We start from the raw sequence: 26,969 nt of genomic DNA, 5'->3' as shown, positions 1-26,969 counted from the left end.
GGACAAGCAAGTAGGTTCATTCCCACCACATGCCTCTCGGGACCACGTGGCCATGCCACCATGATCCTTGAGTTTGACACTAATAATGCCCAGATTCTGGTAAAGGAGAAGCTTTCTAGAAATTTGTTTTAAATGCAGTGATAAATCTACTTCATGAGTTAAGATGTGATGGAAAAATATTATCATGGGCTGTAGGACAGGAAGACTATGCAGAAGCACAAAATTCCTTATTCCCTGTGGTGAGCTACTGAGCAAAATTGATGTCACCGATGGAGAAGTATTCCTTGATCCAGCTTCCAAAGGCTTCCCCCAAGACCCCTCTCCCATGAGAAGGCTGGGTCTCCACATACAGACATACTGGCCCAAGCCTAGGATGGCATTCCTGGAATGAATCCAAGTCTTCTTTACCTCCCTACCACTTCGTGCCTGTCAACATCAACAAAGTAAAACAAAGTCTAACAAAAGCAAACAAATCTTCCCCATTTATAGGCTACTGCTTAAAATATCTTAGAGAACCCTTTTGTAGCTCATAATTAAAGAAAAATCTTACACTGTTGACTGTTTTGAGAGACACAACAGAGCAATGGTATCACATCACTCACAAGTATAGCCCCTGATTTGGGGTGGGATGGGGGGGCGGTGGAGGTTGGGATCATTGCTGGTTACTGGAAACAGAAAGGGAAACAGGGTGGAAACAAATTGTATTGTGTCCGAATTTTGTTCTAGGACCACCCTTACAGTATGGGTAAGATGTCACTCACTGGCCCCTCACTCAAGACACTAGACAAGCATTGGTAAAGCATGAACATTTATATTTAATTTACATTTTGACAATTTGCACATAAATAACAATGTAAACCAGTACGTAAACATAAGATAGTTTGTTGTTCTAGCAAAGTAAAAAGCCAGTAACTTTGGTCAGTTTTAACTTTGAGTAGAGGAAAAAAACAAAACCACTGTTGCTTGCGGGGTCAACATTCACATGTAAGAGGCCTAAGAGGGAAAGTCAAGACATGAAACAAAGAGAAGCAGGACGTCTCAAGCACATCATTGTAAAAATCTTCAAATATGAGAAAGCACAAAAGGAAAAGAGAACAAATGAGTGGTTGAGAATAGAGAGTATTTGGTGTCGATGTCAGGGTAGCGATGCTTTGGTTTACTTACGATTAAGAACTACGCCTGTCAAACACTGATACGTAAGAATTTGTCAGTCTTGCTATTTAAAGGAACAGATCAGTAAGGCTCTTAGGTTTCCCCAGATTATCCTAAATTTGTTCTATTCTGCAGCTTGACATTGTCATCAACAAAACGCTGAATATATAAAATGGATTTATTAGTGATGTATCAGTATTTAGAGGGGAGAGGAAGAGAGAAATTATGGTGGCAAACAGAGTAAATAAAAGGATTTTTATTTCTGTGACTTGGGTGTGACCACATAATCACAATGTGGCAAAACAAAGATAAAGCTGTTTTAGATTGTCCTTTACTAGTAAAAAACTATTCGTTTATCTCTGTCTCCCTGGTTGTTATGCGGTCCCCACCTTTGCACCAATGTTGCGATCAAGGCCCAAGCACACCAATGTGATTTTGAGGTCATCGAGTGTTAAGCAAAGTCTCAGAAAAGGTCTTTTTTTTTTTGCCCTTAGGAAAAGTAGGTTCTTTTACATGGTTTGGCTCACAATTTAAGTGGTTATAAATATATATACACATGGTATAGTGGTATAAATAGATTTATAAATATACATCATTCTTTGCTACACCTTGAATGCCAACATGTAATCTTTGGGTTTAGCAGAATAAAAGATAAAATGACATACATTTTATCTTTTGGGAGTACACTGGGGTTTCTTCTCGAGTGTAGCAAGTCATTAGATAAGACACCATTTCCTGCACTACTGGACATACTCAATGAGGTAACTGTTGTTGAACAACTTTGCAATGCCCTTTCATCTTCAATTAAATTAACCATAAATGTAAAAACACAAATACTGAGGACAGTTTTACAGAAAAAAATAAAATTGATGTGTTGGGGATAGGAATGTTCATTACCCGCTTTTACCCTAAGACGAGAATACCCGTTTTTCTGTTTTTGTTTTTTTTTTTTAAGTGTGGCCTGAGCCTATCTACCTCAAACTCCTTCCATCTACCTCAAACTCCTTCCTGGTAGAGCACCATGTCTGTGCAATTTTGACATAAAATAACCAACAACAAAAACAACACCCAGACTCAAGCCCCCAAACCTCACACACACAAAACCACCTGTGCTTTGGGAAAGTTTCGCAGTGGTTTTAAACATGGCGTTGTGTCTTCTTCACATTTTTAGATAATACATTGGAATGCAAAAACCATGTGGCCACTCTGAATGGTCACGTGACTCTAGGGATGTGGGGAGACCCTGCTTTTTGGAGAGAGAGGCAGGTTGGCAAAGCCTTCCTGTCACCTTTCTGGGTAAAATTGTGACTAGGGGGGAAAAAAATCAGAATGATCTACAGAAACATACAAGATTTCTTTTCTTGTTTCTTCTACTCAAGTTATTATTGAGTAATGCTGCACACATACCCCCAAGTTATACAGTGCCATTCAAATAATATGATCCTTTGCATTAACACATTAACTGCCTACCTAACTTTGGCAATATCAAAACCTCATTTTCAAACATTGTAGAGGGAATGTTGACTGAAGTAATGTATTTGTTTGCTAAATCTTAGGTACTTAAAGCAGATGTGCAGAAATTATCTACAAAGAATGGCCACAAGACGAAAATATAACATTTATACTCAAATTCAAGGAATTCTTCCAGTCATTGTAAACTTTTTTAATTATTGCTTTCTGAACGATAAATTGCATAATAAATTATGAAGTATTATCATTGAAAAAATAATTATGGCTAGGCAATAGTCTTATTAATGGGAAGGCTATGCAAAATATCCACACACATACTCAAAATACACAAGTTCAAATATATTGATGTGGGTGTAAATAAGTATATATAATACATACACACATATATATATACATATATATACATATATATATATATATATATATATAGTCTTTGCCTCGTTTATGCCCTGAGAATTCAGTAACTTTGGAGTTCCTTCTTTAATTCCAGAGAGGTGAGGTTTCCCTCACATCTGCTGTCAGGAGAGCTTCGCAGAACTGGAAATATGTACAAGCAATTTGCTACAGGCACCCTGACTCGCCAAGTCATAAGTTAAAACAAAACACTTTTCACTTTCTGAAAATCTTAAGGATCCATTGGTTCAACTGTTTCTTGTTTGACCTTTACAGGTACCAGAGGTAGTGGGTGACTGTGAGGCAACTTCATGAGGGCCGGCTCTGATGATTCATAAAGGTTACACCCTGAGGAGAGGAGTCCATTCCCCATGTTTCTTTGCAAAGAAACTTTGAGGCCAGTGTCTTCCTCCTCTTTTCTGACCATGGCCAGAATTTCCTTCTCCACCACAGAGGTCACATCAATGTTGTCCTCCATGTCCTCAAGCCGGTCGGCATTGTCACTGATGTCAAACTTCTCAATCTCTTCGTTGATGCGAGTCAGGTCCTCCAAGGGCAGCCCGGTGGCTGGGGCCACAGGGCAGTTTCCCTTCAGGTGGACCTTGAGGCTGCAGAGGTGGATGTAGCTCTTGTGGCACTGGGCACACTTGTGGGGCCGCTCCCGGGTGTGTAGGCGCTTGTGGAGTTTCAGGTGCACAAACTGGGTGAACTTGGCAGGGCACACCTTGCACTGGTAAGGTTTCTCTCCCGAGTGGAGGCGCAGGTGGGTTTTGAGATTGCTGGTGCTGCTAAATCGTTTGTGGCAAACCTGCAGTGTGGGGAAGAGGGCAGACAAGGGAGACAGGAAGACCAGAAGATTAAAAGTTGCCAATGGGAGGGGCAAGCTTAAAAATCAACACCCAGCAACCTGGGCAGTGAGAAGCCTCCCTGTGGCACCTACGGTGTGGCATTAAGCAAACAGGGCGATGTAGGTAGGTATACTGCACATCAGGTGGTGTTTATTTCGCCTGCCATTTTCCACCCACTGGAAGCTGGCTGTGTCATCATCTCCGCTCGTCAGCAAAGACAGAGCTCTGGGAGGTCCACAGTGCCCTCAGCCCAGGGCAAGGCAGAATTCTCCGTGTTGGTTTACACTACGGGCTGCATGACATGGGAGGGCACCACCACAGATATATTCTACAAAAGTCCAAAGTTTCACCCAGAAAACACTGCCCACCTGGCATTCATGTGGCTTTTCTCCCGTGTGTACCAGGTAGTGTTTCTGCAGGTGGGCAAGCTGAGTAAAGCCCTTGTTGCAAGTCTGACACTTGAAAGGCCGTTCTCCACTGTGCACTCGGAGGTGGACCTGGGAAGAAAGTGCATGTGTTAGTTCTGCTCTAGAACCAGCTCTGAGACCTAATGTTTTCCGTCAAAGACTCAGGCATTCATGATGCAAACAACTTAAGAAAAGCATCAAGACAGTCTTAACCAAAACAAATGTAGTCCCATTTTCAGAGTGCTTTGTTTTGTTTGAGCAAAAGAAACAAAAATCACAGGCTAAAAAGTTTTTTGAAAAAACCACACCAGTTGCCATTGAGTTGATTCTGACTCATGGAGAACCCCATCTAGCAGGGACTTCAAACTGATCTTGTAGGCCAAACCCCACGTTTTTATTCAGAAGAAACTCAGGAGACAGGCAGTAACTTGTCCAAAGCTACCCAGCTAGAAGTGGCAAAAGTAGAACTCACATTCACTAGGTCTCATACTGCTGAAAATGCAATTTATGACTTGTGGAGAGTGAGCTAAATAGACATGAGAGTGCACACACACACACGCACAGATACTAGCAGACAGCTGACTGCTCTATCTCAAGGCTTACCTTCAGATTTGAGAGCTGGCCAAAAGTCTTGGCGCAAACGTTGCATTCATACTTAATCTTGCCATTCTGCTTCTTCAGTGGATAGGGAAGTGTCTTATAGCCAGTCATGTTTCTTTTGTTCTTAATGAGATTCATGGCTTCATCGCTGCTGGGGGCTGCCATGGCTGCTGAGGTAGCTTTGGGTTGTACCACGTGCTCTGACGTGGCGGCTGTGCCCGCTGTTGGAGACCCGCTCGTGGGGCTACATGCCTTGTCCTTCATGCTGGCGGCAGCCCCGGTGAGGGAAAAGGCACTGTGAGGCGCCGGGACAAGCACATCTCTGGGATGTTCTGGCTGAAGCAACCTCCGGGCTCCTTCCGAGGGCAGCGAGCTTGGGAGAGAAGCGGGGTTGAGTGTGGGGTGAGGCAGGTTGCCGCCACTCAGGAGGTTACTGTAGACAGGGTACAACCTCGGGAAGAGGCCAAAGTTGTTGATGCCGTTTACGTTACTCATAGCACTCAGGCCATTACAATTTATGCCATACGGGGGTAAAAGGAACTTGGGGTAGTGGGCACTGTAAGAGGGGATGAAAGCTGGTGGGAGGTGGGGGGGAGGTGCGTATCCAGGGTAAGAGCCCAAGCCTTCTGTGCCATAGGGTGCATTCAAGTAAGGGTACGAGTCCCGATGTTCTTGACAGCCAGGAGCCAGAGGTGACACGGTATTCCCCGGGCTGCTGTGAGGACTGGAACTTTTCAGGCTTTGGTCAGGGCTGCTTCTTGCTGAGGGACTTGGAGTTGTGGAGGACTGAATAGGGGAGTGAGTAATGTAAGTCGGTCTCTCCATCCTATAGGCTAGGGACGCTTTCAAAAAGTCTTCTGGTAGAGGGGCTCGGATTGGGTAAACAACTCGAGGATAGAAGGGCATTTCGGGGCTACCATCTTTCCTGAAGTCATCCATGTCCTTTTCTGAAGTGAGGGATGAAACGTTGGAATGGTACAAGTCCCTTCCTTTGGAGGAGCTGGAGTCCAATTTTAGGATTTCTTTCACACTGTACTCTCTCTTTGGGACATTTTTAGGGCAAAGTTCACTTTTCTCAGTGCTCGGTTGCTTTGGATTGTTCTGTGTTTGTGCTGAAACGAAGAAGAGAGGGTGATTACTCAAAGGGATATAGAGAACTGAAGTAAAATTGCCAGAGTTGCTCTCTCTTCTTGAGAAAACAAGAGCACCAACTGGCGACATGAGTTAGACACCTGCTCCCTCAACTCCCGCTCATTCTAGAGTCTGTGCCACTCACTACAAACTGCTGCTACCTTTCCCTCTCAGCAAAACAGAGATAATGGCAGTGTCTGTCAAAGGAAGAGCACCGTCTGGATCATTTTGTTTCCACTGGTAAAAACCTGATGATAGAAAAGTGCTGTTCAAGCTTGCACAGACAGCTTCCATTAAAATGGGGTGGAAAATACTGGGGCTGGGGCAAGGGGGTGTCAGAGGTTAATATAGAGTCATTCTGATGTTCACGGTTCACCTAAAGGAAATCAGCACACCCTGTGAGCTAGATGTGAGAGATTAAGAGTCATTTCAAGTAATAAGCAGTCATCAATTTTCACCTCGATTCTTGTTTAATACGAATTTGATAAAACCCTGTTCAAACTGCCTACGCCTAACAGGCAGATGAGCAACGCAGATACCACCCCTTACTCTCCATTTGCCGACAACCCAAGAATCTCTCCAAAGCTTGGTCCGGTAGAACCAGGCTCCCAGCAAGGCTGTCCCCTGGAATCACAAGGCGTGACACAGTCACCTCTGCCAAACCACAACAGGCACTTCCCCGACGAGTTCAATTACTTACAGCACACCAAAGAAAACAGAAGCAGTTAAGATGAAAGCATTTACTCCAAAAGAAGGTATACGATTATTTGGTAAATATACTGCTCAGTAACAGTAGCAATGAGGAGGAACAGTCCCAGACTACCCATGCCACCGCCAGCTCTGTCCCCGTAAACACACTGAGCAAATCCTTAACTTCTGTGAATGAAGATGCCTTCAGGAAAATACCAGTCAGAGCAGGGAAAAACCAAAAACTCCCTGCTCAGCATTCCCTGGAAATCAAAAGTAAAACATATGATGCTTAGTTTGAGCTCTGGTTATTGGAGGGCCACCAGTCAAACCAGAAAGCTGGTGTATGTGGATGCCTTGAGAGGCAGCAGTGCTCTTGGCCTCAGTGTTAGCAGAGGACAGGTTCCGGGCATAGTGCTGAAGCTTTTGTCAAGTGTCATCCATCGTCTTAAAATGTCCCTGCTTGCTTTAACTGAGAAAGAACTCCAGGCTTGATATCTGATAGGTCTAGAAATTAACTATGTGGAACTCCAGATTCTGAACTCTCCAAATCCATTCTCTTGGCTGACAGGCTCGAGGGATTCGATTCCAGTTTGAGAGCTCCTCAGAGAATGTTATCTCCTGCTAGCTGTTATCAGTTACTCCTTGGCAAGCCAGCAGCCCCAGAATAAACAGGGAGAACGACACTATCAGGCAAGATGCTGGGGTGGGGGGGTGGGGGGGAGCGATGGAAAGATTGTTGACGGAGAGAGATTTCTGAAGCCACTAAAGCAAAATAAATATCACCTTATCAGGCCAATATCAGTCTTTCAGTGAAGCCCAGCAGGCAGGAAGTTCAAATTGTCACTTTTGTTTTTTAAAGCTAAAATGGTAAAGGAAGAGAGAGACAACTAAGCTGGAAAACTGATAGGCGAGGCATCTCACAGCCACAGGAAGAATTTTACGAAGGTGAAAAAGAGTGATTTGGAGGTATCCTCCACATAAGCCCAAACTAAGGGGGAAAAAAAAAAAAGCCACCTTAATAACATGAAATACAGAAATTTTACTCATAATTTGCTGCCATTTTTAGACAGCAAATTACATTTATTAAGTCTCATAATTTTTTTCCCAGTGGCTTCGATACTCCCTTCATTCTAAAATTCAACATAATAAAGCCTCAAGCATAAAAATTTAAGCCCATACCCAGCACTGTACCTCATATTCAGGAAGGTGGTCTTATTAAGCACATTAATCAAGTTAGATTACAGAACTGAAACAAAACTAACGATAGGGCCAGCAAACAAAAAAGTTGGGATTTATAATTTTCTGTGCAAAAATATTTAGAAAAGAACCTGTCACATAGCAAATCCACAATAAATGTTTGCCATTTCTTATGACTTCAGAAAGAGAAACAGATTGATATCTTATTCTAAAACAATATCCAGAGGGGAATGTTACCCTCTCTGAGATCTCTACAGGTGGTACGCAGGGAGTCTATATGAAGGTACATTTTCAAAAATCATCCCTCAAACAGCAGCTGAGTAATCAGTGGAGCGGGTGTCATTTCTGACTCTCCCACTCAGCAGCAGCTTGAGTTAACATGAAAAAAGAAAATCAAGATCTGTTTTTGTTCTTAAATCTTAAATGGCTGTAGGCGGACGGAGTCATTTCAAGAGTGAACTGCTTCTGAAGGCTTTGAATGGCTTAATTATGCCGACTCACATTTTCGATCTATAATAAGAACCCCCAAGACTACAAGAAAGAACCTAGAAGTTCTGCAGTAGGCAAAACAAAGCCTGTTTTCAACTGAAACTGAGAAAGCAGATTAACATTTAGAAGTCTATAATTTGGTCAACTGTTTTCTAGATGGGCTAGATAGATAGATAGAAAAATAATTGGGAGGAGTAGGGATTTAATTTAATAGTTCTTGCTCCCTTTTTTTTTCTTTCAATTTGTTTTGTTCTTTAAATCTGCCATTCAGAATTGGTGATCTCTGGTAGTTACTCTTCCTTATCTTAGTTTACTTCAAATCCCTTTTCCTCAAAACTTAAAAGCAGTTGAGCCAACACTGCCATCCAAGCCCTCATGGAGATTCTGGCTCTGAACTCCATTATGCTTTAAGCATGGAAACCCAACACAACTCATTTAGAGACACAATCTACCTATTAGACCTGATGAAATAGTGGAAATTTTCCTGATCAGAGTCTCAATCATCAGTTGCCACACCTAAGACAACTGGTTTCTCAACTGGCAGCAGGAGTCTTGTCTGAATGTGACTGGCTATTGTTAACTCTGTTCTTCACTAGGACTACTGGAGGAGTAAAGGGTTAGGGAAAATGTTCAGCCATCATTTTATAGCAATTAAAGAAAAGATTCTGCATAAAAGAAACGGGATATATGAGGAAACAAACGTGTCATTTCATAGTATAGATGAAAGTTGTTTCTCAACACAAAGAATACGCATTTGAAACTTAAAATACTGTGCAAAGCCTTTCATCGGAGAATAAAAATGCAAGGACTTTAAAATATTTTGTGATTGACAGAGGGTGGGGGAAGTACGTGACAAAGCTTCATCATGCTTGGTGCAAAGTCACTGGGCTGGGTCACCTCAAATAGAGTTACTGTTTTAAAAGAAAAAAAAAAAATTAAAGACTTTCTCTGACTCCATGAATGATTAAGCTCAAGGAATGTAAGGAGACCCTCCAGAGGAAGTGGCTTGCTATGCTAAGAAGGTTAGGAGGAATCAGCAGATCTTCCTGTGAGATGCCCTGCTGGAATATAAATTCCATGAAAATGTGACTGTGTGTCTATGTCTTTCATCACCAAGTCTTAGTACTAGGGAGCCCTGGCCGCACAGCGGTTAAGAGCTCGGCTGCTAACCAAAAGGTCGGCAGTTCGAATCTACCAGCCGCTCTTTGGAAACCCTATGAGGCAGTTCTACTCTGTTCTATAGGGTCACTATGAGTCAGAACTCACTTGACAGCAATGGGTTTGGTTTGTTTTTTCTTAGCACTGGGCCTGGCACGTACAGATGGCCAAAATATCTGAAAGGCTCCTGGGGTGCTCCACATGAGAGATATGACAGAGAGAATCAATCACCAGAGCGCTGAAGAGAGATGAAAGAAAGAACTACCACCTTTGGTCAGAACTTGATTATACCCATTATGCTCATTTTGGAAGCCAGCTTGTTTCTAAGCGCTCTAAGATCCTTTCCTGAAGCTCAAGGGTGCCCTGTGTGTGTGCATGTGTGTGTTACCTTACAGGACCATGAACACAAAAACTCACAGAACCAAACGGTGGAATGCTTAAAAGGCAACCCTGTGGGGGAGGTGCTCATGCTTTTATAGTCCCAGATTTTCAGAAAACTGCAAATACACAATTGCCGAGAGATCAAGTAAGTCTGACAGTGCAGATGAACACCAAATAGCTGTAGAGGTGGATTATATGCAACTAGGATAAGTAATCGGTTTTTTAATTGGTCCTAAAGTCTAAGTCAAAATTCCAATTTATATTAAAACTGATATTTATTCCAAATGTCTCAAGGGTAAAAATGTGAACTAAAACAATTTAACCTTCAGATAAAGCAAATTAGACAGCATACTGGTGAATGCAGATAAACAGTATATGGGAATTCTTTGTACTATTCTTGTACAAGGAATAGTACTTTTCTTTAAGTTTGAAGTTACAGCAAGACAAAAAGTTACCAAAAAATCTGCATTCAGTTTTAATTTTTAAACCAAAAAAGAACTAATTTTTTAAAAACTGCTATATAACCAAGAATATACAACCAAGGTAACAACAGAGGTTAGGATTTTATGGGAATTCCTAAATCATTCATAGAGTACTTGAGAATGACTAAAATGAACCAGACATTTGCAAAGAGAGGTCATGACAGTAATTTTCACCAAATAAGAAAGTAAAAGCTATGGAACTGAGAATTTATGAAGATAAAGTGATTGGCAGCTACTGTAATACTGATTAAGAGATCAGATAATTAGGTTTTTACCATAAGGAAGGAAATGAAGATATGAAATCTTTAAGGTTATCCATTTAGAATAATATTTGAGAAATCATGACTGAGACTTTTTCTAGGAACAATCTTACAGTGTTCCACATCAGAGTATAACTTGATAACCAAACGCACATCTCCACATTATTTTAATGCATGTTTTAAGCCCAACAAATTACCACAAATAAGGGGCTATTATCTGCATACTCAGCATGTCAGAACCAATCCTTATGTATTTCCCACCCTTCCACATTAGAATTAGACATTTATTTCTTTCTGTAACTTTCTGAATTAAACACTCAAAGCAGCTCTTAATTTCTTTTCTAATGATCAAGTTTCATAATAGGGAATAGGAACTGAAAAAAAAAACAAAGATTTCCTCTTCCTAGTCACTAGTTTAAGCCACCTACTGTAGCCCAAGAGATGATGAAGCTGTATAATTAAACAACATGTTATTAGCTCATATGGACAGAACTAACATTACTGGCATTTTTTAATTTTTTTGTTCTGTAATCCACTTACTGAGATTCATCATTGTCAGCTCTCCGGGATAAGGGTAGTGAAGCCTTTCTGCAAAGTCCCGACAATACCACACAAGAAGTTCCTGGTTGGCAGGGATGGGCTTAATGGTGTAGAAGTAGATGTTCATCCCGTTCTGACACGCAGCCAGGTTTTGCTCCCGGGCAGAATGCGCAGGATTCACATAGCGCATCCAGTTGCTTTTCTCCTCATTAAAGCCATCGATGAAGTGGTGAAGCTCCCCCCTGGAATAGATCTGTCCAAAAGAGAAGACAGACATGTAAAAGGAAGTCAGCCCCAAAGCAGTGGAAAGCTTCCCCCAGCACCTCTAAGAATAAACACAGCAAGTACCATGTGTGATTTCTGGTCCCCTATTGCCTAGTTAGAAAAATAATCAAATCCATTTAGCCAGCATAGTCTTGAATCAGCAGAAATAAGGGTGGTTACAGTTAAGGCACACTTTGTCAGTTACCTTTTCCATTTCAGTTTTATCGTCTTTTCACGTTCGGGAAAAATAGCAGAAGAATGAAACACAAAATTTCATTTAAGGAGCTGCCTCTGGCTGATTAAACCACCAGAGAGTATTATTTTGCTACAGCGGTGAATGGCAAATGGGCGATGCTACTAACTTCAGTTCCGACTATGCTGATTTTTAATGCTTTGAGTCACCTGGGTAAGACTAAGACGACTGACTGCGTCAAACTGAGTCTCTCAGTTTTTCTATGGCCTCTGTACTTGCCGTTTCCTACACCCCCGCCCAAGGCTTAAACTATGCAAACATCCTCCACCCCCAACCCTCCAAGTCCTAAAGTAACACTTGTTTATATGAATACTTGGAACCTTGCCTTTTTTGTGGAAACACTGGGTGGGGCAAAGGTGAACTTCACCTGCCGTAACAAAGTGAACACCGGGACAGAAGCCAGAATTCGACAGTCTACTGAGAAGTCACTTTTCCTCTTGATAAACATGTTCAGCCCTGCACTTTTCTTTCAAGCCAAAGGGGAGAAGGAACCCCCTTATCTCTGAGGAGGTTGGCTAAAACACACACAGAGCCATAGGTGTGTGTTTTTGGAAAAACAACAAGAAAGTATGTTGTTCTTTGAAGGCAAGGAATAATGAAAAATTCAGAGTTTGCCCTAAAGACACTGGGTGAAAAGGCCAAGGTAAGAAGAGGACAAATTAAAATATACACTCTTACCGAATCTACTTTTAGACACTCCTTATCCTTCTCCACAGAAAGTTTCTCTCTCTCTCTCTCTTTTTAAGAGGTATCGCCTTTTCTTTAGACTTATGAGATTTTCTTATACAATCAATACCCAGTCATCTTCGACTTGAAGTCTCCAAGTAGTAGGATACTGTTTGTAGCAGAAATTTTGCTCTAACAGGACAGCAGGTTTTTGCTTTGTTCTTACTCACACACCATCTATGTTGGTCTATAACTTGTTTCTATGTTTCACTGAAACGTTATCAAAAATAAAAAGGAACTCTGTCCCTTTAACACAGGCGGTAAACACCAGAATCACTTTCTTTTAAGAGTAACTTCCTGTAAATTGTGAAGGGGGAAATACATGTGGCTTCATCAAAGCAGCTTGTGAGAGCTTTTGCGGTGTGTTTTGTTAAGAGAAAATGGAACAAGGCTGGGTGAATTCTGCTATCAAGAGGGGTTTTCAAGTTTGTTTACTCTGATGTGCAAACTTCCAGGAACATGGGGTTCCATCGCTCTTGCACTCTTCGCTGGGGCGGAAGCTGCTTTCTAAAGCTACGGGTTTGCTGCTTCCAGTCAGCCTTCCACAGATTACAATTTACTGTATCCTCATTTAAAACCAGAAACGTCGATGCCATGAAGCTACACGTATGCACGCCCACAAGAAAATAAAATAATGCAAAAGTAAAATGAACGCTGTTCCCTATCACCTCACTACATTTCCATATATTATCTAGAAGATTAAAAATGTGCTGACTCATAGTACAGTTACAAGAAAGTGTCCCTGGTTTCTCAACTTGAACATCCCTTCTCTCTCCTTTGACTGTGTAATTTGCATGAAACTTTTTCTTTCCACACAACAGATGTTCATATTCCTGCCAGCAAAATCAGGATGCTTTTTAACAACATGTGGGATGATATCTCCTACAATATTTCTTGCATGTGAAAGGCTGATTCAAATAAACCCTCCTAAGGAAATTCTTTCAGTTCCTTATCCTGAATCTTTATAATGAACGAGGGAACTGTGACAGTAATGGAAGGGTCTTATGTGTTTTTTGCCTTTTTTCAAAAAAATCCAAAAAACCAAACCCGTTGCCATCAAGTTGATTCCGACTCATAGCGACCCTATAAGACACAGCAGAACTGCCCCATAGGGTTTCCAAGGAGCTGCTGGTAGATTTGAACTGCCGACCTTTTGGTTAGCAGCTGTAGCTCCTTAACCACTGTGCCACCAGGGTTTCCTTTTTCAAAATGACCATGAATTAAAGAGACTTAGGATGTCTTTAATTTAGACCTTTGACTCCAAGAATTTACACCTCCCTGGTGGCACAGTGGTTAAGAGCTTGGCTGCTAACCAAAACATCGGCAGTTCAAATCCACCAGCCCCTCCTTGGAAATCCCATGGGGTAGTTCTACTCTGTCCTGTAGGGTCACTATGACTCGGAATAGATGGCAACGGGTTTTTTCTTTTTTAATTTTTTTTAATGGCTGACTTCTGAGAATTTATTGGCAATAAAGGCAAAAATGCAGTCACTGACATTTTCCCCATTAAAAATCATGTAAATATATTTTAAGCATGAGTAATTATTAAATAGAACTTGTGAGCACTCAATTTTTAGTGAATATGTAATGGCTGTCTTTTGCTTGAAAAACAGTAAAATAAATTTCTAAAAACACAAAACTTTCTGGATTAAAAAAAAAACAACAACTTGTTTCTTAGGAAGAGCTTCTGAGTGATTCCCCAACAGAAGTCTTTTATAATGACGATGCGACAAAAGACACGTGTTCTAGGCAAAAATACTGGCCAAGGTAAATATCATCTAATTCTTGTTGTTATCATGCAGACATTTCTTAAAAGAATTTAAATAACCGTTCCCCATTATTCATGTACATTTTCTGTAAGTATGTATAAAAGTAACTTTTGTTTTTAAATTTAGTAAGCATATCTTTATTTTCTACATGAAGAAAGGGAACATCTTGGAAAGATATGCTGGGAAGGGAGAAAACAGCCTGACTTCTCTTTGTTCACTCCTAATCCAAGGTCTTTTTTTCCACGGATTTCATCTCATTCGTTCACCTCTGGAGTCCTTTCTAACCCTGATATTCCAAAGGAAATTGTATTGGCCAGGTCTGTTAACTGGATGTTACAGGAAAACTTATCATCTCACATGTTTGTAAGCATTTTCCTTGTGCTATAGAGTAATCTACATACTGTCAAATCCAATAGTTTGCCAGTACAGACTCATTTCTATAGGACTAGTCCTGTGGTCCTTTTTCCATTTCCTAAGCTCTATCTTCCCTAAGCCCCATTTTCTACTCATCCTTTCTTAATGGCATTTATTTTCAAGACAATTCATTTATGATAACTCTTGCATTCAATTAAAGTTAACTCAGCAAGAAATCAAGAAGGGGTGAGATCTAAGGCTGGGTGACTCATTACTACTTCCTTGCAGAGAAATGCAAATGAACCTACCCTTGAAGCCAGCAGCAAACTGTTTCCTTTCATCACAAAGCTCTAATGAGTTGCAAAAATTAAGATTCACATAGAGTCCATATCTGCATCATTAACCACTGATATGCTATGTTTCCAGAGCCACAAATTTAACCAATTCTTGGCTCAGAATTCCCTGAATACTTGTGGGTGAGCCCCAGCATTTCTCGGGATAGGTTGAAGAAGGAACTGACCCAGCTCTTTTAGCTCCATTTTTCCCCTAATACTTAATGAATCTGGAAAAATTTTCCGTACTTACCCGCCAGAAATATTTCCTGTTTGCGTTCTTGGGAACAGTATCACTGGTGTAGATTTCACCTATTAGTGGTCCAAAACGTGTTCCCTTTGGTATGTATTCTTTACTCACCACTCCAATAACCTAAAGAGGGTAACACATATGCAGTTACTTTAACTGTAAAATGTTAACCAATCTTTTTTATTTCAACCAATTGAATTGTTAAGTGGTAATACTATGAGTCAGAATCGACTTGACAGCAACAGGCTTGGGGTTTTTTTTTTGGTTAATACAACCAAACAAGCACAAAATTACGATACAGACAGCAGACATTAATGGGGCCTACCTAATTAATAACAGCTTCACCTTAAAGGGAGACCCTCTTTTAAACTCGAGATCATAAGCAAATACTCAACCAAGCATTCAAATAGTCTAGAGAACTCTTCTCCAGTACCTAAGGGGCTTGTATTTTTACTTAAAAAAAAATTATTTTTTGTTTTCTTTTTAAACACTAGAAGAACAGAGCAGATAACCACTGTTTTAGAATGAGAATCAGATACTGCAGGATGAATTAGATGATCAAGAGTAGACCATTTCAGGCTGCTCCTAGTTTCCCATTTCTCCTTCTCCCTCAAACCATAAACACTGTGTGCTTGAGGGAAATAAAATAGTTTTAACCTCAGAAACCAAAATAATGTTCTTTGGTTTTTCCACAAGGCCTAAGGAACCAGAAACCAAACACATTGTTTTTTTCTTTTTTTTTTCATTCATAATGAGGTTTTTTTCATAGTTCTCTTTAATAGAAGAAAGATCTTCCAAGTAACTTTGTTCTTCTCTAGTATCTTCTACTCAGCAGTGGTCAAAAGCCCTCCTTTGAAATAGAATTTATACTGAGGAGTGTTGTAGGTTCTAAGAGCTGTGGGTTCTAAGATCTGAGGAAATGACCTTCTCAGACTGTATGTATCACACATTTGACTTTGTAGCGCCTTGCTAAAGAAACACGTTAACTATGCCAGTTCCTCCTTGATCGTAAATTTCTTTTGGGGGGCGGGGGGGGGGGTTAAAAATCACCAACCACAAATCAGGAAGCAATTCATCACTACTCAAAAGAACTCCTCTGTGAAGCAGTTCTTTACAACATTTTGCAGTTACAGTTTTGTTTTGGTTTATTCACTCACTTTTCCATTTTTATTTTCTTCTCATTCAAAAATCAGCCTACCAATTACTTACTGAATAACTTACTAACATGAACTGGGGGTGGAGGGGAGATAATAATTTTTTTCCAGCTTTTCATTATTCCTGCTGGTTTCTATGTATTTCTTCCCGAGACGGTAGATCCAAATATATGAATCAATACATTTTCACAAATTGCTCATAGAGAAATGTTAAGATTTTAGTTATTAAATACACTGATATCTCATTAACTCTCACTAAGAATTTAAATCTCTGCTTAAATTATTATGGAATAAGCACACCTACATGGCTGTGATAGACCAGTCTTTTTCATGTAAATTTCTTATCAAAGTTTTTTTTTTTAGTTAACAATTTAGTATTCAATACAGTATACAAGTCAACGGAGCATACCCAGACTGGAAAGAGAAAAAAAAGAAAAAATTTCCTACACCTAACACAAGTTGAAACAAGGTTGGTGGGCTAGAGTGTTATTTTTGGTCCTTTATAAATTTCTGGCAGAGAGCTGAAAAAAGCAGATGTTCATTTCATCCTCCTCCTCTGCCTTCATTTACATCTATCTGCCCTTTCAATAATAGTCCGTCATCATTGGTATTTGTTGGCAGTATAACTATTGGGAAGGGGAGTTTTTCAGAGCAGTTTTGAGATAAAAATCTATATTTAAAGCTTATGCAGACTTACTTATTCAAAGGCTCAGTGTTTAGATATATTATTATTGAACCTAATTAATTTCGACAATTCATGGAATTGACTTCTATGACATGCAAATTATTTGGCATTCATATTTGAGTGAGTATTCTATAACATTAAAATGACAAAAGGAAAAACAAATAATGCCATTTGTTGGTCAGCCAATAATTAGCAGTTGATATTTTCAACATATCCACTTCGAAGCATTAATTTTAAGAAAGGTACTCAACTGGTTCATCAACTTTGTTTTAAATTATAGTCTCCTGCAGACAGTGTCTTGGGAGTCAGAGCTTGATTACCAACAAGTAGCATTACATTGAGGTCAGGGGTTTTCTTCCGAAGTGCTTTTTTTTTTTTTTTTTTTTTTTTTACCAGAACGGGCCTCTTGGTTTTTAGCTATCAATCTTACACTAAGAAAACACAACATTTTCTCGTGGCCAAAAAGAAGTCAAATAGGATCTTGATCCAACAAAGGAATTTGGGAGGACATGGTCACCCTACAAATATTTGAGCACAACTATGGGCAAGTCACTGGGGACGATATAAAGCTGTACTGGAAGTAGTTCTTGCCATCTACAACTTTACAAATCCAATGCAGCAGTCAAGACGTGAGTACAATAAAAAAAGGAGGGTCTGTGGTAAAAGAAAGGTCTATGAAAATGCTAGAATCCCAAACAAATAAAAGAGCCTCAACATTAGATTCTCTTCGGGAGTGGGACAGAACCCTAATATTTATATTTCTGTTATATGCAGAGCTATACGGTGTAAGATAAGCCCACACATATAAACATAAACACAAAATCATCAAATTTTGAGGTTGGAGGGAATCTTGTGCCTTATAATGCTATCTATATCCATTCCTAGCCCAGCACTCTTAATACACAATAAAATCCTTCATCTCAAATCCAAGTCTGAGGCATTATTCAAAGAGGACACAAAAACCATAAATCTAAGATTATGATGCTTGTCACAGGTTAAATTTGGTAGGGAGATAGGAACCCGGGCTGTTTTTAATGGGAAGAGAAAGACCAAGTCAGAGCTCTTCTCTGGGCCTGGAAAGATCTAGATGGGTTTCTATCTTGGCCAACCCTATCTGCTGCGTAACCCATTGCTGACAACACTCTATTATTGGAGCAAGCTAATGTTACAAAGGAACCTGGTGTGTGCCTTGCATTTCACAGTGCTAAAAAAGACTGTGTTCACCTAACTTAAGAAGGAAACTTTGGTGGAACTGACCAGGGTCCTAAAGAATCACGGCTGGGGACAGGCTGCTGTGTGCCTTCTATAAACAGTTTGAGGACGCTGGGCTTCAACATTTCCTTGTTTCACTTGCCCCCACAGAAGCCCTTCCGCCATGCTTTATGTGCAGAGCCGAACCCTCTGCCACTTGGACAGATCTGTCTCTGTCAATGGCCTCGGTTACAGAGACACCCAAACATCTGTGGCTTCCAAACAAAAAACAGGGCTTACTGGGCTCGTTTTCATTTTTACAAAATGAAGTAGATTTTACAGCTTAGGACGCATTAAGTGGGGTGCTGAATGAAAGTCCCGTAGCAAGGAGAATTTTTTGTTGCTAAAGCAAATTCTTCCTTTGGGAAGTATGCAAACAAACAACCCACAGCCGTGGGTTTTAAGCACAAACATTATCCAGGTCTAATGTGGTATGAGCATCCTCACCCCAAATTACATTAAGATCATTTTAATTACTAGCTCTCTCTCTCCTTCCCCTAATCCCACCCTGTAAAAGTGACTCATTCGATTAAAATTCTATTTTGAATATAAGGATATTTGCATTGAGATGACTAGTACTCTGTAGTGGACCAAGGCTTTCAGCCTGCAATTCATCCCATTTTTTTTTTAAAGGGGTGGAGTGAACAGAGATGTTTTTGGAAGGTTTCCTCCTTAATTATTTTTATATTAAAGGAAACGTAGTAATGCTGCAGTATATCGTCTAGCAAATAAAAGGTAGTATGAAGAAGAGAGAATTGCATGTTATGGCAAGATACTTTTTTTACAGATGGCTTGAGTTAATAATGGACCTCATTCAAAATGGACATTGAGTCCCCATGATCAGTCTGATGTTTATCACCACCCGACACTGGGAGGTCAGACTCAGAGCCACAGCGCCTCTTGAATACAAGTGACCTCAGCTGAGGGCAGAAACTTGTACAGGCTCCCGCTTCTAAAATATAAACGTCTAAACTGATTTTTCTGCATTCAAGTGTTCATAGAAGATTATTTCAGGAGGACAAGGGGAAAAACCCCATAAAAGAATAACCCATCAGTTTGAAAAAGTTTTGAATAGTATGTCTATCTTTGGTTTGGGTTCTGGAAATAGGAAGTAAGAACAGCTTCATTAAATGTGCAAAATGATTCTAAACCAAATCTAAAAATGAGGGTGAAGATCAGAAATATAGTTTGTATGTTTTGCTTTTAAACCAAAAAAAAAAAAAAAAAAAAAAAGGTGCTGACACATAGCACAAATTCATAATGAAAAATGATCTTGTTAAAAAAAAAATCCCCAGTATGTCAGCAGAACAGTACATAATGTAACATCTCCTGCTATTTTAGGGAGGGCAAGATAAATCAGTCAGATAAAAACTACATGTAAAAAGGCTTTTTTTCCTATTTCCACGGCTCGTGGGACTTAAAGGGCTAACTGAATAATGATAATGTAAACATTTCATCAACTCTAAAAGTTTCTGTTCTGGAACTAGTTTGCAGCTGTCATACCCTAAGTAGTTCAACCTCACCCTCTCTTTCAACCACTTAAAAAGGGAGCTGTCCTTTCCCAAAGTTCAAAAAGGAAGGAGGGAGGAACAGAAAAACAGGTACAAATTCCAGAGTAATAAGCTTAAAACAGTATTGCAAATAAGTTTGTTTCCTGGTTGCTTTTATGATTAGGGACTGAAAATATACTGTCTTATTCAAATGATTCAGTTAAAGAAAATAGGGGAAAATAGAGTAAGAGACTCCTGAACTCCTAGGTTAGTTTTGAAGGACCCCCCTTTAGGAACATGGGCACTGAATGTTTTTTGGTTGCTTAACATACTGAAATAGAGAGTTACAAGTTCAGAGAAAAATACAAATAAGCTTAATAAAGTATCGCTCTGAAATATGTTAAGACGATAAATAAAACCACAGTGACACCCAGAGGGGCCAGTGTAGCATAATCAAAAAGCACTGGCTGAGGAAGTCAGAACTTTGCTCCCAGTCCCGACTCTGGCTCTAACCATATGCCTTGAACTAAATGATCTAAGAACATTCCTTGACTTAGCTATAATTCTAAGTAGAATAATGGAAACTGAAAAACTCTTAAGCTCAGAGCTAAACTGAGGACAACGACAGTACAGAATTAAAAGGCAAAGATGATCCACAGAATAGAGATCTTTATTTCAGTCCCAGTGGTCTGGACAGTGCAGGACAATACAAATTAACCCTGGGAACAAACCAATATTTGGTCAAATTTGATATGGGGAAAAAACAAACTCCACCTTTTAAAGCCATAGCCAAACCTTATATACCCAAAAAACAAATCCAACACTGATTCCACGGGCCACATATTATGAGACTTTCTATTGAGAACAGAGTGACTTTCAGTAAGAGGTATAACTAAGGCCAACCTCTGGGGTTAAATTTTTGGTAACGTTAATGTATGACTACAGTTTAAATTTTGCCCTTTATAAAATCTACCTCTACTTTCCCAGCAGCAAAAAAAAAAAAAAAAGGTTGAGCTTTAATGAAACTCAACGCAGAGTGGCTCTATTTAATTTTAGACTGCTGTGTCTCCCCCTCACCAAAAACACTGAACTCAGACACAAACAGGAAAGATACAAAGCTTTTCCCAAACAGGTTCTCAACTCCTTCATATACTGTTCCTTAGGGAAAGGGGAAGTGATTTGAGGTAGTTGTAATAAATAGTCCCAGTAGCAAACTCTGGATTCCTGCAGCCAAGGGTCCCCTTTTCACTACTTTCTGAAGGCAGTAATATAATTGACAGTGATCTGTGGTGGTGGTGCGAAGTCAGTAGAGGGGTCGATTGGTGCAAACTGGTGAGAGCAACTGCAGTAGCCGAATTCTCAAAACAAGAAGTGGTTCTGCAAGCTATTTCACAGCTAAATATCACGCCTAGCTATAATTGTTATATAAAAGGATAAACAAAAATCAGTTGCTCATTCCAAGCTCGGATTTTTCAGCCTCTTCTGAAACAACAAAGAGTGTACCCGCTTCAGAGTCCAATAAGGAATCGGACTGCCAGCCCAGCCAGAGCCAAGGAGATGCCACAGATAAACAGTGGTTAGCTCTTAAGTCATCCTAAGAGAGGACACTTTTACATGAACCTCTTCTCGGTTTATACCATCACTCTGGTTCATAAACACATCAAGGTTTTGAGAATAATTTTAGAAACCCAGCTAATAAAGCCGGCTCGTTAAAAGAATAAAGCCATCTAATGACCAAAGGGAGACAAAAGAAATATTAAAAACTCTTTCTCTAAGAAAAAGTTTTCGCCCTGAAAAGCTACTGAACAAGAGAGGTACTCAGGGCAGTGGGTCCAGAGCCGCTAGCTGCTTTCTCTGAGCTCACTGACTATTCACCCACCCCATGCTGCAAAGTCGGGTGTCAAATTGCCAAAAGACTTAACTGTTTACTAATTAGTATGGAAGAGTTGCAGGCTGGCAGAAGCGAGACGGAATTAGCTTAGGGAAAAAGAAAGCAATGAGAGAAGTGAATTGAATGATCGATTATTTACTGATACTTAGAGATTCTCACAGATAGATGTCACGGGTAAGTAGGGAGATTTGGCGTCAGGTGCCAATCTTCTCTGGCAAAAAATCAGAGGCTTACCTCTTTGCTGCTGGTGGCATATTTGAAAAGCAGATTCCTAGGCAAGGATGCCTCTGCCTGAACTGAAGTTCCTCCGTCGATGCCAGAATCCCAGGGGTGGTCGTTCACAATGTATGTACACTTCTCTTCAAACTCGGCCTCTGTCCACAGAGTCATATCTGCGTCCTCCATGTCCATTTTCATGGTCCCCTCTGCCAACCCTTGAATCCTCACAGCGTTGGAGCTACACTTCGGGGCAGCCTGGAAGAGAAGGAAAGGCCTTTAATCCCCATTGTCCTGCTGTTTCTGTGGCTCCCTCTGAAAGGCTATGACTAATACAGTAGTCTGAACACTTTAAAAGCAGATGCAGAGTGCTTGGTAGAGTTGAGTAAGAGCCAAAAAGCCGTATGAAGTCGACTGCCTTGAAGAGGCAAAGTTTTTAAATGCTACTCTTTAGTTAAAAAAAAAAAAAGTGGCAACCTTACTGGAGGAAGAAAAAAACCACCTCCAAAGAATCCTTGGCTTTACCTCTCACGGCAGAAAAATGTTGTGGGCACTCAGTCCTATGTCCAAGAACGCCTGGGGTCATGGCCGCCAGACCCTCAGCGTTGTGGAAAAGCTGCCTCAGAAAAGTGTCACAAACAAGGAGAGGAAGAGGAAGGAGCTCTGTCTGCCTCTGAATGAAGCTAAAAATGGAAAGCGCGTGTGGTGCAGGAGCGGAACCCAGCCTGCCTTTTCCAAATGGGGAAGACTGAACTTTCCCACCAGCTCCCAACACAAAACAACTTTCAAAACAACTGGCCCCCCTTCTGCTGCGCGCTCTCTCTTTCATCCTCTCACATGGAAGACTGAAAAAGGCTGCATCCTGCCAGCATCACTGAGCCGCAGCCTTTCAGAAATTGCTTGGACCAGAAGAACATTTAGAGGAGAAATGGGTGAAGGGGGAAAACAGCTTGCCGTTTCCTTTGACTTGTGGGCATCTCACGCCAAACTGAAAAAAGCAAAAACAAAACATAAAACTGTTCAATAGAATTCCCTTGAGAGAATTCCTTGAGGAGCCCTCGGCTACAAATAGCACTTTCCATTTAAATCTGAAAGTATACAAATTCCCAGAAGTCACTGATGTGCTACAGTTTACGGTAGCTAAAGTTATAAAAAATCTAGAAGGCTCAGAGGACAAGCTCCACTTCCACTTGAAAATTGATAAGGATATTCCCCAAATTCCTCCCTTGCACTCAGGAAAAGTGCTTTTCAAAAAGATAAACAACTTCTGCGATGTTTTCCCATTCATGTACATATTTGTAACAAGCAGGAATACGAGTATCATTTCCAGGTAAGAACGTGTACTTGTTAGAATGTAAACATGACTCTGGAAGTCCTTCAAGGTGACTTTTATATTCTTCCACTTCTTCCCTACATAGGATGCTCCTTTAAAAAATACATCAGATGCAAAGCTGTCTTTTCTTCAGTTAAAATATAAACAAACTTGCTTGTTATTATTTAGTTCCAACATGTACAGTCATGATCTTAAATAAATGCTTTTTTCTTTAAAAGCAAAATTTAAAAATTAAACCAACCCGGAGTATTTACTTTCTTTGATGGGAGTGGGCAGGAACTGCAATTTCAATGAATTGACAAATACGTCTAGAACTGAAAGGGTTAATGATTCATAAGGAAAAAGTCTTATAAATGTTGTTGGACAGCACTAAGTGCAGTAAACCAGAAGCATTTGTTTCTACTGCGACTAGGTTAGCAAAAAAAAAAAAAGTTTTCAGATCAATTTCACAATAAAAATAAAATCAAGTTCCTTACCAAGGTCGTACCCACAAGCTTTTCCAAGCACAAATCCAACATCGGAGATAAGTCTCGCTCATCTCTACACAGTCCACATTGCTTCCCGCGTCCTGTCGCCGGGCTGAGCAGGACTGACGCGCACCTCGGCGGTCCCTCCTTTTCTACGGCCGCCCAGGCGCCGGCTCCGGCTCTCGGCGGACAGGTGCCGTGCGCCGCTCTTGCCTCTCCGCAACACTGGAGGGCCGAGTGTCACGGCAGCACTTTCAGCCTGTGTTAACCGGACCAGCGGCTCCTTTCCCCTCCCTGCTGCAGATTAGCCACTCGCCGTCTGATTCACTCCTACCAGCTGCCTGAAGTGGGGGCGTGGCCACACCTGGACTCGGCAGAGCCGCGCGGAGCCGAGCCGAGCCGAGCCGAGCCGAGCCGAGGACTTTTCCCCCAACTGCGAGCTGCCGAGCTTCCTCTCATTATTAATGTTATTTCAACATTTTCCTGGAATCTTCCTACTTCCCTTTGAAGGCACTTAACCTCAACGTTTACTTGAGCTGTACTGTATTCTAAATACAACAGACTACCCTCCTTCCTGCTGAGGTAAAGGGGCGCGCATTCTTTAAAGAGAAAAAAAATACCCCAAATTTTGTAATCCCTCAGTTCAAATTCCCAGTTACAGATTATACAAGATCCTACTTGGAAAGAGCAAACTAAAATATTTTGAGCATCTAATTTAATCAAATGTAGCTGTCTAGGACTCAGGCTATTGCCTATGAAAGACATGCTGCTCCCCCCCAAAACTGGTAAGATTCTATTTCTCCTGCTAACTAAATTCACTCGAACTTGGGGAAACTAAAACTTCCGTCTCTAAAATATGTAGTAAACAGGGGAATAGGAAAACGCTGTAGCCTTACAGATTGACATTACTTTGCCTTTCCTCTCCTCTCACAGTCCACAGCCAGACTTCAGAGCCGTGTGTAAGTGAACTATGGGGCATTAATCGTTTCACACACTTAAGGAGAATATTGAATTGATCACTCCAAGTGGAAGGCGGACGGAGGCAGTAATTATTGGGTTCTGAGCCCCATAAGGCTTTTCCTCCAGCCCCAGTCAGTCCTCTGTTGAAGGAAGGACATCCTGTGATGATGGCATACAATGTCCTGTTTGTTTATTATTAAGAGCGTGGACCTTGCATTCCTGCTTCTCATTACAAAACAAACCAGATGCTTTACTTCCTTCAATGGTTTTGTGCCTTCAGCAAGGAATCCTCTAATTCAGAGAAACAATGATGCAAAGGGTCCATTTATAGCCAGCACCCATTACAATTCCTATTTAGATCACTGAAAACACAAGTCTCCAACTTTTCCTGCTTGCTTCATATATGCAGTTGTTTTGAAAATCATCTTTCCTTCCACCTTAGGCTGCAATGTCTTTTCTAACATTTTAAATACATGTGTGCATACACACACACCCACACCCACACACACACCCACATACACACACCCAGTCCCAACCTAATGATACCAACTTAGTCATACAATGAAGTGGACATTTGAGTATTTGTTTACAGGAAGAAACAAAGCAAAGCAAAACAAAATCCCAACTCGCAATCATAAAAATATGCCTGTTTATTTTTTTAATTTCTTCTTCCTTTCTTGAGAAACTTTTTTGGATTTTTTTTTTTTTTTGCAGGAGTGGGAGTAGGAGACAAAAGATTATTTCCAGGAAATGATAATCTGGGGCTAGTCTTACTACAATCTCTATAGTATAGAACAATTCAATTCCCACTAGGGGACATGAGTAACACACAAAGCCCGCTTGCTGCCTGGTCCACCTGTTATTGCATGTTATGCCAGAAGGGACGCTAGCACCAAGAGAAAACACGACTTTTAGATGGCATGTGCGCTGGGGGTATAAAACTGAACACAGAATTCCTCTATAAGTGTTCTCGGAGAGCCCCAAGATGGTAATTAAACAAAAGAAATCCAACCTTCTAGACAGGGTTTATTAACTGATGCTGAGTCAGCGCCACAATGGACACAAAAACAACTAGTCATACTGAAGGCCGGCCTGCTGTTCAAACAGTCTTGCTTGCAGATGTTAAAGAGTATTTCACTTCCCTTTTAGAATCAAAATCTCTTCTTGTGCCACGTATACCATGAAAGTGCTGGTGAGTCAACCATGATAGAGTAAGGGAATAGGCAAGAACTTTGATATTTGAGGTGGGAAGAGGGCTATTTTAAGCCAAATATTTACTTTAATGACTGGAAGATGCCAGTGAATCAACTCACTGTTAATTAATATCAGCCTGCACTCACCTTCAGAGGTGGTGAAATGGGCTTGAATCTAGGGAGGACGCAAACTTCAAATACCAGTGTGGGGCTTATCCAGGCAACCCTAAAATTAGTTCCAGGTGTTCCAGCTGAGCTGGATAAGGCCATGAGTGGAACTTTAAGGAAAGTAACTTCTGAGACACCAAAGGTGGAATATAAAATCCTCCAAATGTTTGCTTCTTATCTTGAAGTAAGACAAAAAAACTCCAAACCAAACCAACTTTCTGACTATGATTAAAGAGGTCAAGGATAGATAATAATATAATTTAAAAAGAAAGAAAGGAAAGGAAGCATGCCTCATAACAAGAAAAAACATGTTCCTAACAAGTTCCTCAAATAATATTTGGAGTCCCTGAGTGGCACAAACTGTTAAGCACTCAACTACTAACTGAAGGGTAGGCAGTCCAGACCCACCCAGAGGCTCCTTGGAAGAAAGGCTTGGTGATACACTTCCGAAAGGTCACAGCTTTGAAAACCCTATGGAGCACAGTTTTACCCCCACATCGCATGGGGTCACCATAGGTTGGAATCATCTCAACGCCAACTGGTTTGGTATTTGGTTTGTTATAATGTTTAAATATTGTCCAAGTAAAAGAAAGTTAAGGGGTGAAAGGGCGGGGGCTGACCTTCAGAACCTCACCCCTTCCAGAAGGTCCAAGCCTCGCACGTTTGGAATGTTGACTAAAGTGGGGAGACATTGTCATTTGTACAGCTGTGCAGAGAGAACTATCTCAGGCTGAGGCTGCCTGGAATCTTAAGTCTCAAAATGTTTATTTCTAAGTAGTAACTTGGTGCGTTGTTAGTCATTATATTATTTCCCTCCCTGTAAGAACACCAAAAAAACCTCGGTTACCGTTATTAATCAGCATTTCTCAGGCAGAGTTGTCATTAAGAGTGTTCACAACAGCAGCAAATCATGAAAGATCCAAATAGTTCACAGAAATCCTGAGCTATTCCCTCTGATGGTATCAACACAACAGTTCAACAAGCCGATGTTATTTGCTTTCAGCTGCTGGGGTAG

The 26,969-nt window shown here is 40.7% G+C and overlaps 1 protein-coding gene across 2 annotated transcripts; it reads right to left on the bottom strand.

Moving 5' to 3' along the window:
* Window positions 1-635: 635 nt before the first annotated feature.
* Window positions 636-23,928, bottom strand: PRDM1 (PR/SET domain 1). Of its 2 annotated transcripts, XM_004372430.2 has the most exons (7): window positions 23,643-23,928; window positions 21,852-22,091; window positions 15,150-15,269; window positions 11,199-11,451; window positions 4,874-5,982; window positions 4,232-4,360; window positions 637-3,823 (listed from the first exon to the last, which is right to left on the bottom strand). In XM_004372430.2, the coding sequence occupies exons 1-7, from the start codon at window positions 23,682-23,684 to the stop codon at window positions 3,248-3,250; spliced, it is 2,469 nt and encodes an 822-aa protein (XP_004372487.1). In that variant the 5' UTR covers window positions 23,685-23,928; the 3' UTR covers window positions 637-3,247. The 2 variants fall into 2 exon arrangements, with proteins under 2 accessions (XP_004372489.1, XP_004372487.1); XM_004372432.2 differs by lacking the exons at window positions 15,150-15,269; window positions 21,852-22,091; window positions 23,643-23,928 and adding an exon at window positions 11,668-11,981 and having other exon boundaries at window positions 636-3,823.
* Window positions 23,929-26,969: the final 3,041 nt, after the last annotated feature.

The sequence above is a fragment of the Trichechus manatus genome, unplaced genomic scaffold (assembly GCF_000243295.1).
Source record: "Trichechus manatus latirostris isolate Lorelei unplaced genomic scaffold, TriManLat1.0 scaffold00017, whole genome shotgun sequence".
NCBI lineage: Eukaryota > Metazoa > Chordata > Mammalia > Sirenia > Trichechidae > Trichechus > Trichechus manatus.
Note: the sequence above shows the minus strand (reverse complement) of the source record. Positions and strands in the feature narration are given on the sequence as shown.